Raw genomic sequence first — 14,233 nt, forward strand, 5'->3', positions numbered from 1 at the left:
AGCCAGTTTAGACGACTGAAGAAGCTCTTTGCCTAACACTTTGACAAAAGTAACTTGAGCATACTATTGTTTTAATTCTACAATACAAGTAATGACTGGTCACTTAGTGCTCACCACAGTTTATTTCAGAAAAGAAAACGCAGGCATCAAAATAACTGCAGGCAATTTCTCACAATAAAATATTCAGCCAAATTGTATATGCAAAACAAAATATGTTTCTTAATGTTAGTGTTCTTTTTGATAACTGCACAACTCAGGCCTGGACATGGGAGCCGCTCCAAAGTGCTGCAGATGGATGGTGTGCATGCATTCGGTAGCTTCAACCGAGCTCTGTTCAGAAGGCTTTGAAGAGCTGGTTGGGCAAGTATCCGAGGTGGAGAAAAGACGTCTGGGCCTCTCTCTCCAGGTTGGCCAGCTCTTGCACCGTCGGGGCCAGCACGTCCACATGACCCTTGTAGTTGCCACCTAGGACCACAAAGCAGCAGCGGCAGTAAATACGACACAAGGTACAGCAAGGTGTAAACTTAAGAAACACAACTTCAAATCTAATGGGGTTTTTTTTTTTTTTCCCATGAAACGTTATTCTATTCTGATGGCCAGTTTGGACACTGGACTATGAAACCCGTACCTCCCAGTGTCCTGCGTTGACCATAAGTGACCTTCCCGTCAAAGTCGTCCACGGGTACCTTGATGTCGGGCTCGCACTGGGTGATGGTGCACTTGAGGTGTTCCTCGATTTCTGACAGGAGCTGCGATTCAAAAGGTGAGAACAGACAATGCCGACTGTCACAACAACAAAACAAGAACAACAAGTGAAGGATTTTTGAATGCGAGGGCGCCAGTCACCTCTTTCTCATTGTACCAAATGGTGCAGCCTCCATCCTGCTTGAGCCGTGTGTTGTAGCAGCCTCTGCCTCGGTTTGGGCAGACGTGGTACCACACCTGTCGCCGCAAATATAACAATCCGTTGCCAAAAGAATAAGCAATACAACACAGTGTTGATGATAAATTGCTGCTCAAATGGGCTACTGAAGGAATTGAGACACAAAGTATATGGGAGGAGACAAAAAGGCGCAGTATCATTTAGAACATTAGAGGGGAAAAAAAAAGTTCACTATAAATAGTAAGTCCTCTCTAAAGGGGCTGCAGTGTAAACGAACAAGAAAACAGGAAGCTATTTGTGGAATTACTAGATTTCTGTCATCGTTTCCGAATAGACGTTTCGAATTGCTTGCAGATGACACAGGATGGAGCCAAAACACTATATTATTAGGCAGGGCTTCAGCCTCTCGTTGGAGATCCTCCTCTCACTTCAACATAGTTTGTATTGACACCATCTTGTTCACGTTTATAGATAGAGCACAAAACCAGTGATCAATGGTTTTGAGAAAAAAAAATCACGAATGTTATTAGGCAAGTAGTGAATCACAAATAGGCAGGTGAACACGGTACTTTAGTTTAGGAACAATTCCAACGAAAAATAGCATTTGATTCAAATACGCTATATGTACAGGTATATGATAGAGTATACACAAACTCAAAGTTATCATGTTTAAAAGTTTCATTTTGTTGTATGCTTGATTGACCTCGAACGCGTGTGTTTAGAGCACACAGAAAAAAGAGCCAACTTGAGCTGAATGAAACTGAGGCCTTGTTAACTGATAGTACAGACAGGAAGGTTCAACTTCGGGTGGTCAGCACGAAAAGATGTCCTTGAGTTTGTTACAGTGTCTAAATTCATGTGAAATCTACCCATTGTTTATACCGAGAGATGTTTTGGCCTCCAGGTGCCCACTGAGGGGCGTATCGGTGGACTGGGCTGAGAGGCGTGACATGTAAATGAAGAAGGGAGTGTTTTTCTGATATAACACTTGTAATTTGCATACACGATCAATAAAAAGCCGGCAGAGGCTGCAGAGGTCAGGTGTCAGTGAGAAGCGCACACTGAGTGGCTTCATAGAAAACTGCGCCTTCTGCCGGCAGCATAGACAATCTCTTCCTGAGCGAACATCTCTGACAGTATGCCTTTACCACGAGCTTACAATAGTTAACTATTTCAACCTTGCTCAATTCTGCCAAACGGGCTGTAGTAAAAGTCAAGACAACGTCGATCAAACAATAAGAACTCAGCCTAAATATTATTAAACGCATGCAAAACTGCTGCCTAGATGATCAGCGGGAGAAATTAAAATACTGGCCAATGTGGAAAAGAAAAAAAAAAAGAAAGAAACTTGAGGAAACTTTACCTTCTCTTTCTCCATGGCAACCAATGAGATGGCCAACCCCATTCTGTATGTTGAAAAAGGAAATACAACTTTGAAGATCCATTAAATAATCGACAAATATACCCGTTAAACTCCTCACCTCTCTGCTCGACCCACTCGGCCGATACGGTGGACGTAGTTCTGCTTCTCATCTGGCAGGGTGACGTTAATCACTGCAAAAACGGAGTACAGTTTAAGATGTAAACCGAAAAAAGTAGCTCATTCTTCATATTTGAACACAAATTGTTGGCTGAACGGGCTGCAGTTGAGTCTGCCTTATATAATACGTCTGAATCGGCGCTACCGTAAGGAACCCCTCGGATGTCAATCCCTCTGGCGGCGACGTCGGTGCAGATCAGAAGCCTCACTTCTTTTCTCTGAGGACACAAGATGACTTCAAATCTTGAACAACATTAAAAACATTGGGCGCTCGTTTTGCAAGTTCTTCCTTGACCTTGAAGCGGTCCAAGTTGTTCTTCCTCTCATGGGGCTTGCGATCGCCGTGAAGACACACACAGGAAAACTGGTGGTTTTTACTGTCGGGACCTGACGGAAAGTGACGATTTTATAATTAAAAAACAAAATAAAACACCCAAGCTTTTTTATTGTATTTTCTTACCTCCTCCCTGCTGGATAAAGTATTGCTCCATGTTGTCACAGTCTATCTTGGTGCGGCAGAAGATGATGGCCTGGTCCATTTTGTGCTCTTTGACAGCCCTCACCGTGTACTCGCCTTTCAGCACCTTGATGGCCTCAGACCACATTTCTGGCAGACGCAAAATGCTACATTGACATATCCTTGGATCAAGTGCAGTATGCTATGTAGAAATGTTCCAAAACTCACCGGCTGAGTTGCCCCCTGGTCTGGTGTTATCTTTGGCATGGACCTCATCAGTCTAGCACAACGGCAAAGCACACACAAAAAAAACTCAGTTACAGTTTGCTGCCTAAACGGGCTACCGTGGAAAAGGAAATGCAAAGGAAACAAGAAGACGCGACCATTGAGAAATGGGGGCGGGGGGAAACAAAAAACAGTTGACTGTAAATACCCCCAACTGACCCGGACGTGGTTCTTGCCCAGCCGCTCCCAGAGGCGGTCGGCCTTGGGGTTGACAGGCACGACCACGTGGTGCACGGTCTCGGGCACCGAGTCCTCGCCCTTCAGGTCCACCCAGGTGGGGAAGTGCATGATGCGCTCCGACAGTTTCTTCACATCGAACGAGTGGAGCGTGGCCGAGCACACGATCACCTGCACCCAGCCATCTTAATCTTATAAAATTGTGTAATACTTGGTCCAGGCCGGTTTTTGCAGACCCCCCTCTCAGTACCTGCAGCCGTTTTCCATCAGACGTCACTTGAGGGATCTGATTATGGATTCTGTTGATGAAGTCCGTGTAGCCCGCTGTCAAGAGGCCATCCTGGAGACGACAATTCAAGCGTGGCGGATCAGTTGTGAACAACCGCAAACCAAAATCATCCAAAAAGGATTCTGGATCATCCGTACACATTCGTCAAGGACCAGAAAGCGGACTTGGGACAGGCTGAGCTTTCCGGTGGATATGAGGTCATCCAGTCTACCGGGGGTCCCCACCACAATGTCCACCTAAAAAGGGAGGGGACACCAATTGAAAAGGCAGGAATAGGAAGTCCACTGCAACTCAATTTAGGTGGCGGGTACGTACACCTTGCTCCAGAGCGGACATTTGCTCCTTGGCAGCCACGCCGCCGATCACCAGCAACTCCCTGCCCAAAAAAAAAGAAAAGTCACATTTGTACTGGAGCGATGGTGACATCTACTGGTCAGCTATTTGCATTGCGCTTCAAGGAAAAGTAGTGAGGGAGCAAAAAAAAAAAAACAAGACAGATTTGCGTGGCACCTGAGTTTGGGGCTGACCACGTATTTTTTGAACTGCGTTACGTTGTTGAGGGTCTGCTCGGCAAGTTCCTTGGACGGCTCGATGATCAGCGCCTTGGGGGCGTTGCTGGACCCTTTCGCCTGACTTACTTTGGCACTCCCTGCCACAAACAAACCAAATTCACGGTGACGATCATTCTCAGTGCAGCAGACAGTTTTTATTTGGAAAAATATTAACCTGTCTGCGAAGACTTGACCGTATGGGCGTCTGGTGCCTGATCCAAGGCGACAAAGCCGCTCTTGGACGGATATTTGAAGTCCTCCCCGCCAAAGTTGAATTTCAGCTCAGCATTCTGCCGCACACACACAAAAATGGCATTTTCAATGTTGTGAGTTGACCTCGTTTGTGTTTATCATGACCAATATTAAATGTGTTAATCAATACCTTGAGTACACAGGACGCAAAGAAGGGCTGATTCCTGAGATTTTGAGGGATCTCGAAAGCCAAACCCAGATCATTACCTGGTTGATTTGGAAACAAACACATGACACCAAACTGGGTGAGTCCTTTTACATTTTAAAATACGGATTCACTTACCGGACACAACATTAGATACCCTTGTGCAATCTAACGAAAGTTCTAATTAAATTTCATGGAACTGTTGAATGGGAATTTAGCACGATTTGGCCTTGTAGAGCCATTTTAAATGTTGGCCTAAACAAATGAGAATCCTACAATGGTCTGTTTTAAAATGACAGTTGACGGTATAAGATAAGATATCCTTTATTTGTCCTACACTGGGGAAATTTACAATGTAGATGTGGACAAAAAAAAAATCTCTTAATTTTGGGCTTTTATTTTGAAATGTTCAGTCATTGGTGGAATTGAAATTAACTGAACTGCTTGAGGTTGGAATAGTTTGAATTGGTCAAGAAATCCTATTTTGCGTTAAAAAAAAAAAAAATTCTGTCACTAGGCGAAATTCTCATACCTCCAAAATCACTTACTAACAAAATTAGTTAATAATTTAAATACTGTATAACGTAGCTGAAATTTGTAGTTACAATAGGGGATGATATGAGGGACAGCTCTCACGTTGATGCAAAGCAGTGCAACCAAAATAGTCATTTTTAATACCTTCCACAACTGAGCATTATTATATGAAATACTATCATGATGAGACAGTTTATAACCTTAATAATAATAATAATACCATTTTTGGAGAAGGAAATGTGGCCTTTGTCCATGTCAAGGAAGCATCCAATTGTGTCATGCATGGTGAACTCCTGCAAAGAACCAAAAAATAATAATTTTTAATATATATTTTTAACCGCGTGCAACGCCAACCCACTGAATGCAAATTTGGTGTTTCACCTCGCCGTAGCTGTCAAATTGCTTATTGTTCGATTTCTTCCCGGTTCCGCCAAAACCAAACCCGTACTTGTCGGTTCCTACGGAGGAAGGAAAAAAAGACATCGTCAAGCAAAATAAATTCTAATGATAATTTTAAGTTGGTTGTGTTGGGGGGGGGGGGGGGGGGGGTTTACCTAAGTCGAGAGCTGCCTGGGTGGTCGACCAGCCGATGCGACACAGCCCTTGGTCGTGACATGAGACCTCGTAGTAGTATTTCCCTGCTTGCACAACCGCACACGTTACAACGCATTGATCGATTGATTGATTATGCACAGTATAATAATGCCTTCAACAGCAAACACGTTCAAAATCGTATGTTTTACTGTATTATCGTTTGTTGAAGAGTCTGAAGTCTAGATGATGCGTTCTACGTTGTGGCAGACTTGTTTTGAAGCTAGCTAGCATTGGGAACATCCACACTCCATTAGCCCTTATTAGTAAAGCGTCCCTGGAGCGGATTGTGTTCAACCTCCAGAGGTTGCACGGCAATGGCTTACCTTTGGTAACACCCTTGGTGGAGCGGGAGCCGTGCCATTCCTTAAACTCTCGGCTTTGGCAGCACAGTCCGTCCGGCCCGATTGCTAAGATGAGGCGACAAATATGGGAATTTCAAAAAGAAGTGTAATGTTGAACGTTTGCAATTTTTTTTATTTTTATTTTTTAATGCTCTTCTTACCGAATGCAGCGCTCCGGTCGTATGGGTTCATCTGCCAATTGTTGAAGACTGACAAAGAAGGCACCATATCAGCATTATAAATCATCAACAGACCTCAATAAGATACAGTTCAAATGAGACATGATCCCCCCCCCACCCCCCACACACACACACACACACAATTCCAAGCATGTGAGTTCATTTCACACTTATCCTTAATCCTGAGATTTGAACTTTCAGTTATTTCAGTCAACTTTTCACGACATGTCCCCTGGAACTTTTCTCAGTCACGTGACTACGTTATAAAGACGCTCACCAGCTCCGCCCGTTTTGATGTTGGCTCTGCCTTTTTTGCCCTGCTGCTGGTCGGTCAGCGTTTCATGCACAATCTGAATGACAGGAATGCTGAAAGCCTGCCAATCACAAACGTTTCATATCATACAGCTCGTACAACCTTTGACAAATTAAATGAAGGTCCATACTCACTCCAGTTTTACCGCTACCAGTTTCTGCTGCCTTCAAGTAAGGGAGAGAAAAAAAAGATACTATCAAGGATATCTTAAATACTATCCTTGTTGCAACTAACCACGTGTTTGTTAGATTTGTATGTCCAATCAGATTTCAGTCTCAATGCGTTGCAATAGTCATAGTCAAGCTAATCTCGAACTTGTTGTACAATGTTGTTTTACTGTCTGCACACCTTAATGCATTCAATAATCAGCACCTTTGGTGAGCATCCTGTATGTTACAAAATATATTTATAGATAAATATCAATCCCCAACTCTCCAAAAGATGCACGTAGCACAAATGCGTTTTTCGGAATGCACGGCCCACAACTGCGAAATGTTGACAGGCTCACCATGAGTACATCTCCTCCGCCGAGAATCAACGGAATCGACTCGGCTTGGATGTCAGTCGGAAGCCTGACATGAAATCATGGCAACAAAAGCACATTTATGATTCACTTGACATAGACAGCAATTAATGTGCAAAGGTTATCAAACAACAAGTGACTTACAGCCAGTCCATTTCCTCCACAGCCTGCGCGATTTCAGCCATAACGCCCATTTCTACACAACACGACGTTAATTCACAATACAAATCACACCAATAAAACACGTTGCGTTTAATTTTGTGGTCATTTATGAAGTTAAAACTCACCAGAAAAGGCAGCCATTATTGCTTCGAAAACCTGCCGGATGTAAGTGTACACGACTCAACACGCATGCACTTTTTTTCTTTTGCGGATCGAAAGGAAACAGCGCTGTCATTATGGTTCCGTGATATTATTTTTACGTTGCACAATTGATATAGGATCAAAACAAATCTTAAATCAAATCTGTCGTGATAGTGTTTGATTAAAGCAATATAACTAAAATTATAAAAAAAAAAGAAATGTAAACTCAAATTGAATGACAGGGACTATATGGTTGAATATTTTTATAAATTAAGAGATAGGCAGTCATTGACAATGAAAAAAACAATTATCGTAGTGAAAAGCGCTACATAATGTCTTGTTTTCAAAAGAATCGTTACGGAAAAAAATCTGCGAAAAGCCGAAGGAAAAATCAGAATTGAAGATGGGATATGAAATGGCTTCACTAGTGAGGAATATCGAAGTGTAAAGTATGATACAAATTTAACAGAAGCAATATTCCTTCCCTTACCCCCATTATTTTAATAAAATCAAAGATAACAAGTATTTACGTAAAATACGAAAGGATGACTTTACACGTTTTGGTCCCTCGCGAGTTGCCGTAATCAACTACGACAGCTGTGCTTTGCAGTCAGTCAACATGGCGGACGAAAGCGTTCTCGAAGGCGAAGATGAGAACATTTTGTACGATTTACTCGTTCTTACCGAATGGCCTGCAGAGACTGATACTCAGGTTAGTCGGCTGCCTTTTCCAACATAAAATGTCGCGCATTTTTTGCCGCTGTTACCCCAGAAAAGTAGCTGCAACGTCAAATAGTGACGTGGTGCTCAAGCCAATGCGGAGCCACGTAGCCTAAATATTCTCTAACTTCATGTCTATCAAAATAGTTTTTTTCCTTTTCTAACCACTTATTGGTCATAAAACACACTTGTGAGAATTGATTAACTTTTTTTTTTACTGATGGATGCTGCACTCCTCTAACGAGGCAGTCTCAGGTATATTTGGTGCCATTCATAGCAAAGAGCCATTAAAGACACTATAATTCTATAAATATGCCATTAAATGACATACAAACACCCAATAATGTCGATTTAAATAAATCACGTCTTTAATTGTCTTGTTTTTGCAGCTACGAGGCAACAAGGAACAAAATACCTCCCTTGTAGCAAAAGCAGTGACGGGTAAGGCACCTTGTCGCTCACATTTGGTTGAAAGTGACATAGATGTAAAATTTATTTGCTGATCGACTTGCTTTGCATGCTGTGTAGTTTAAGTGTTTTGTCTTAATGTGGTTAGACGTGTGTGTGCTAAGTGATGCCTTCCTTTTCTTTTCTTCCAGGGCCATTTCGCATCATCCTGCACTATTTGTGGTACAGGTAATTTTAATAAAAAAGAAAATATGATAAAAATCGTTTTGAAATGAGTATTTCCAAAATTGATAATATTTTAATAAAATCATGAAGCAGTGCTTGGGTCGCATCAAAAAGAAAATGTTGACTGCGAGAATAAAAGTTGTGATTTTCCAATAAAAGGTTGAAAACAAGGCTATCTAAGCCCGGCCCTCAGCTTTTTTGTAGTGTAATTTTGTTTTTGTGATGATAGCTAAAGACATTGTGAAGGTTGCCGTTCTGCAAGTGCTGTCTCATCAAGGAATGTGTTTCTTTTCAATGTTGTGACGTTTTGGATGCTGTCACTTCCAGTCCCTCCAGCTCTTCTCTGCCGCTCGGCCTCCTGCGACTAGTGAACAAGCAGATTGGCTGGCAGCTGGTGCTGGCCAGGTACACGCACATACGCTAGCTCATCATCTTGTGGTAACCACACAATGTTTTTTTTTTGGGTTTTTTTTTGGATGTTAATCGATCCGGCTGCCGTCGTCGTCCATTAGTTTAAGGCACTCGACGTGGCTTATTTGATACTGTCTCTCTGCAATCGTCTTGAATGTGTTTAATATCCTTGTCTCCAACAAGGACCCCTCCACTAATTGTCATTTTATGCCCCTCATGTTTTTTTTTTTTTTTTTTTTAACTCTGCAGTAACGGCAAGCTCCTTGCGGTGGTTCAGGACCAATGTGTGGAGATCAGGTAATTCCCGGGGCCCGTCTCAAACCGTCACAACGTAAGCGGTCTTCGTATACTTATCTATTGAGGACGGAGTCTTTATTGCGATGAAAATCATTGGCATTATAACTATTGGGTCAATGTACTTCGGTACACCCCAGTTGTGTGAATAACACAATTCAGCCCACAAAGATAGACTTTGGGAGAAAGACTTCGAAGGCCAGATTGGATATTGCAAAGAAGTACAGAGATAAGCAACAACATTTTGGAACAAAGTTTTATGAGACTAATTGATTTATTGAGTGATTAATTAAAGGTTGAAAAATCTTCAGTGATAAAAGATACGGGTATTAATTTGTTTTTGTTTCGCTATGATTGTTTGTCACTCCAGTCCACAGCACTTTGTATGCAGCAATGGTTGTTTTAAAGTGCTCTATGAATAAAACCCAGTTGAGTGGCTAAAATGAACCTTGTGGCTGAACGTTGTTAGCTGTAATTGATAAAAAGCTGAGCTGGGGCACTGCTGGACTGTTGTTAAAACCACAGCCTTGATTGGAAAGCCTCCACTTTGAGCCGCTGCGGGGGCACGAGGTCGGACGAAGGTCAAGTCTGCCAGCCTCTCTTCTGCGTCCATCGTTCCACTCAGTGTGTTAAAACACACACGTTGGTATGTGTCTGTGTTCACCATTGCTTTTTTTCTTTTCAGATCTGTTAGAGATGACTTTGGCTCAGTTATTGGGAAGTGCCAAGGTAAGTGTCACTTAGTCCTAATTAACATCATGTTTTGCTTGTTACCTATGTTTTCGCATTGCCAAAGTCCCTGTCAAGTGAAAATAAACATCCTCTTCATTTGACCCAGCACAGAAAAGAGTCTTGTTGGCAACCCGGCCAAATTTGAGTGTTTAAAAAAAAAAAAGTCTCCTCTCAAAGAGGTTTCAAAATAGTGAAAAATGAAGCCCCTCTTGAATGCTGTGTGCGTGTCCACGCAACGTGCTCATCTTCAGTCAGCCTAGCTGACAAGCCGTGGATGGAGAAACCCTTTGTGGCTGCGATTATTTTACCCATCCGCAGTATTACATCACAATCTATCAACGTTCAGTAGCACTCCAGAGACGCAACTCCGCGTAAACAAGCAGTTCAAAAACATGGCTCGAATACGTCTCCCGTTGTGTTGTTTTGATTCTCTTCGTTGCATTCTAATGCCCACAAAATAGCAGGATATATTTTTTTCTTTTTTTCCCTTTAAGCATTTGCCTCTTCTCAGTGCATTGGCGTTGGCATTCTTGTCCATGCGCGCTCCCGCCTTACCTAAAGTCCGTCATCGCCCCACCTGCTCGCTTACATAATTCATGGCTGTTGAGCTGTGATAAATGAAGCTTCTTTACATGGAAGGCGCGCTTGGCGGATTTTCCTCCCCGACTTCCACCCACGTGTTTTTGGGCTAAAAAAGCCATTTATGTGGAAATGGAGTCCCTCTCAGTAGCGGATAGCGCGTGTAATACATAATGGCGTGGGGTGGGGTGGCGGGATGAGGGTGGAATAGGAAGAAAAGATTGAAAAGGGAGCTAGAAGAGAGGACATCGGTGCGGTTTTGATGCTTGCCATCGCCCCCAACATTAGGTACCCCTGCACAATCAAATGACAGAAATACTGCACATCAGGGGTGGCCAACCCACGGCTTGGGAGCCGCACGCAGCTCTTTGGCTGGTTCAATGCGGCTCCCGGGCTTTCACACGAATATTGTCGAAAACGCCTCGGTGATGGCGCTGCCATTTAAACAACGGTGCTTAATACATAGAACGTACTACGTCAGCCTATCACCAATCCCCTTACTTGATTGACATAGAAGGCAACCAATCAGATGACTGAATCACCGCTCATGCACAGACAGCGGCGCTATGTGCTAAGCTAGTCAGCGAATTTCATCTGTTTTTAAGGCAGGGGTTCACAATACGTCGATCGCAATCAACTAAGAGCCAGCAGCATGGTCCCAAGTCGACCGCGAGCGGTGGGAGGAGGAAATGGGGGAAAAAAAAAGATTTGTGTGTTTGTGTTTTTAGGTTTCATTTATGTTCGGGCGCTCAGGCTGTTGCTGTCGAGGCGTGCATATGTGCGCGAGTGCATGGTCGTGTGCGCGTGTGTGTGTGTGTGTTCATATGCTTGCACGTGCACGATCCGATTGCGGGAGGTTGGTCAAGTCAAGTCAACTTTATTGTCAAATGTGCAACATGTGCAACATACAGCACAGATGAAATTACATTACTCAGGAGAGAGAGGAGCCACTGCGGGTGCCCGCGCCGCCATCAAATGTCGCTCCAAAAGTCGATCTTTGGGCAAAAAATTGTGTGTGTGTGTGTGTGTGTGTGGCTCTTTGCAGTAACACAGTAAAAAAAATGGCTCTTAGTCTCTGACTGGTTGGCCACCCTTGCTGTACATGGACAGATTAAAAAGTGATTCATTCAACAAAGATAATAATGAGTTAAAAAAAAAGTACCCTCATTGACAAATAACCTGACCCATATATCCGCTGTAAAAAATCAGCTGTGGCTCTTCAGCGTAAATGTTTGACAACCTCTGATCTTTTGTGCCCGCATGACTGTATTATACTGCCCGCTGGTAGTCAATTTGCGCACATCACGAGGATCTGCAATCAATTAATCACGATGCACAAATTGTTCAAGTCTTTCCATTACACCGGTAATTATTTCGCCACAAAAAGGACATTTTTCCCTGTTGAAATGATTTCCAAGAGTACCTCTAAAATGTCACCAGGTGGCAGTATTAAACTAAAAACGCCTACCAGTGTAATCTATCAGTCAACTACCTGTACCTTCAAACTGTGACAAGTTGCTTTTTTTTTGTAACTGTGCAACATTCAACTCTTAGTTTATAATAAAGTTCAGAATCCTGTTAAGTAGTCATGCGGGTGTGCCTAAAGAAATGTCCCGCGAGCCTTTGCAAATGATGCATTCATAAAGCTCTGCCTCAGTCTTGAAGGTGTGCAATTTCCACCTTTTCAGTGTCCTCTGGAGTAATTTGAGGCATAGGCCCTCACTCACCCTGGCAGGTGTCAGATTTACTGTTTGTCACCTGCCGTGTCCATTCGTCTCGTCCGTGTCTCTTGTTCTCAAAGTCTCGTCATCTGTCATCTTTTATTTGTTGACCGCGTTGCCCACCAGGGCCCACATACGCATTTGCTCAGCCAGCTCATCCGACACAAGAAACGCCCAGCGCGCTGTTATACCCCAGCAAAAAAAAATATATATATAGTATATATATATATTTTCACAACTTTATTGCTTTGTAACAACACAAACAGCAGCGGTATTATGCTTCACACTGTTGAACCAATATATGCTATAGTATATTTAATGTCATACACCAAAAGAGAATTTTTATTTCACATTTCCACACCATTTGCATCACTGAAATATATACGGATGTGAAACATGGTGAACTGTTCATTCATTCATTTTCCGAACCGCTTTATCCTCACTAGGGTCGTGCTGGAGCCTATCCCAGCTGTCTTCGGGCAGTAGGCGGGGGACACCCTGAACCGGTTGCCAGCCAATCGCAGAGCACACAGAAACAAACAACCATTCGCGCTCACACTCACATCCAGGGACAATTTGAAGTGTTCAATCAGCCTGCCATGCATGTTTTGGGAATGTGGGAGGAAACCGGAGTACCCGCAGAAAACCCACGCAGGCCCGGGGAGAACATGCAAACACCACACAGGGAGGCCGGAGCAGGAATTGAACCTGGTACCTCTGCACTGTGAAGTCGACGTGCTAACCACTCGACTACCGGGCCGCCCCATGATGAACTAAAATAAAGTAAAACTGTGGACCCAGAAATGCGTTTGCATAGCAATGCTGGCACTTAGTGGTGTTGTACAGCTACAGCGCTGCTGAAATGATAATCAAGTAGTAACTAAATATTGGCATTTTTTTTTCTTCATCGATACCGACATTACCATGACACGGTATCGCACAAAACTCGATACATTGGAAGAAAATGACATCTCAATGAAAATATTTTAATGAAAAATGACATTGGACAACCACGTTTGTTTCAGCGATATCGATAACGATAACACGCTTTTGCTCATCTACCTTGCTAATGACTCCTCACTTGTCATCGCATCGTAAAATATGATCACGCTTTCTTCTGCAGTGCCAAAGGACCCCAACCCCCAATGGCGGCGGGTGGCGTGGAGCCACGACTGCGCCCTGCTGGCCTTCGCTGACAGCACGGGCACGGTTCGCCTCTTCGACCTTGTGGGCAGCGAGCTGTTCGTCATCCCGCCGGTAATTGCACCCACACCCCGCACGTGTTCGCATAAACCAGTTTCTGACCAAAACAAAGAGCTTTTTGCGAAGCGACAAGTGTGAAGTCGATGCAACGTCTCCATCTAGTGACAAATGTTCGTCATTACAGTGGTTTACAAACCTAAATTTCACAGACAAGCTGGGCCTCCTTCCGCACCTGCCCCTTCGGCAATGTACTTGCTCCCTTGGTTCTCAATAGGTTTGAGGGCAGGGGATGGTGGCGGCCACACAATGCTCCCCCCACCCATTTATTTCCATTTTGACATGGAATGACACATTATCTCATCTTTTGTCATTTCTATGCCACGGCAGGCCCGATAGAAACTCTTTTTGTTGCAGAGATCATAAAATTGATCCCAAATGAGAGGGGGGGGGGGAAAGCCGCTTTTCTTACATTGACAAAAAGTCTTAGTCGCGCGACATGCCGACTTCACCCGTCGTCTTCTCATATAACTTTCATCCTTCCTTTTTGTTCACATTTTTTTTCCCCGTCGTCTAT

The 14,233-nt window shown here is 43.5% G+C and overlaps 2 protein-coding genes across 4 annotated transcripts in view; one reads left to right on the plus strand and one right to left on the minus strand.

Moving 5' to 3' along the window:
• Nucleotides 1-103: 103 nt before the first annotated feature.
• Nucleotides 104-7,440, minus strand: LOC147187961 (ATP-dependent RNA helicase DDX1). Of its 2 annotated transcripts, none has more exons than XM_086100888.1 (26): nucleotides 7,351-7,440; nucleotides 7,208-7,259; nucleotides 7,049-7,112; nucleotides 6,675-6,704; nucleotides 6,505-6,601; nucleotides 6,210-6,257; nucleotides 6,031-6,114; nucleotides 5,668-5,751; nucleotides 5,495-5,571; nucleotides 5,334-5,406; nucleotides 4,565-4,641; nucleotides 4,358-4,472; nucleotides 4,142-4,280; nucleotides 3,947-4,007; nucleotides 3,769-3,867; nucleotides 3,593-3,682; nucleotides 3,325-3,513; nucleotides 3,109-3,160; nucleotides 2,884-3,030; nucleotides 2,719-2,810; nucleotides 2,569-2,641; nucleotides 2,365-2,437; nucleotides 2,247-2,289; nucleotides 847-942; nucleotides 629-749; nucleotides 104-465 (listed from the first exon to the last, which is right to left on the minus strand). In XM_086100888.1, the coding sequence occupies exons 1-26, from the start codon at nucleotides 7,364-7,366 to the stop codon at nucleotides 335-337; spliced, it is 2,223 nt and encodes a 740-aa protein (XP_085957014.1). In that variant the 5' UTR covers nucleotides 7,367-7,440; the 3' UTR covers nucleotides 104-334. The 2 variants fall into 2 exon arrangements, with proteins under 2 accessions (XP_085957014.1, XP_085957013.1); XM_086100887.1 differs by having other exon boundaries at nucleotides 5,668-5,754.
• A 279-nt stretch (nucleotides 7,441-7,719) lies between these two features.
• LOC147187962 (NBAS subunit of NRZ tethering complex-like) overlaps nucleotides 7,720-14,233 on the plus strand; it is a 92,651-nt gene continuing 86,137 nt past the window's right edge. The window contains exons 1-7 of one of the 2 annotated variants that reach the window (XM_086100779.1): nucleotides 7,720-8,078; nucleotides 8,476-8,527; nucleotides 8,686-8,722; nucleotides 9,047-9,124; nucleotides 9,380-9,427; nucleotides 10,110-10,153; nucleotides 13,580-13,713. In XM_086100779.1, coding sequence (XP_085956905.1) covers nucleotides 7,986-8,078; nucleotides 8,476-8,527; nucleotides 8,686-8,722; nucleotides 9,047-9,124; nucleotides 9,380-9,427; nucleotides 10,110-10,153; nucleotides 13,580-13,713 — 486 coding nt within the window. In that variant the 5' untranslated portion in view covers nucleotides 7,720-7,985. The remainder of the gene's footprint in view (nucleotides 8,079-8,475; nucleotides 8,528-8,685; nucleotides 8,723-9,046; nucleotides 9,125-9,379; nucleotides 9,428-10,109; nucleotides 10,154-13,579; nucleotides 13,714-14,233) is intronic. The other variant, XM_086100780.1, reaches the window with a different exon arrangement.

This window comes from Hippocampus guttulatus, chromosome 20 (assembly GCF_054856545.1).
Source record: "Hippocampus guttulatus isolate MCC_2025c chromosome 20, RoL_Hgut_1.0, whole genome shotgun sequence".
Classification (NCBI taxonomy): Eukaryota; Metazoa; Chordata; class Actinopteri; order Syngnathiformes; family Syngnathidae; genus Hippocampus; species Hippocampus guttulatus.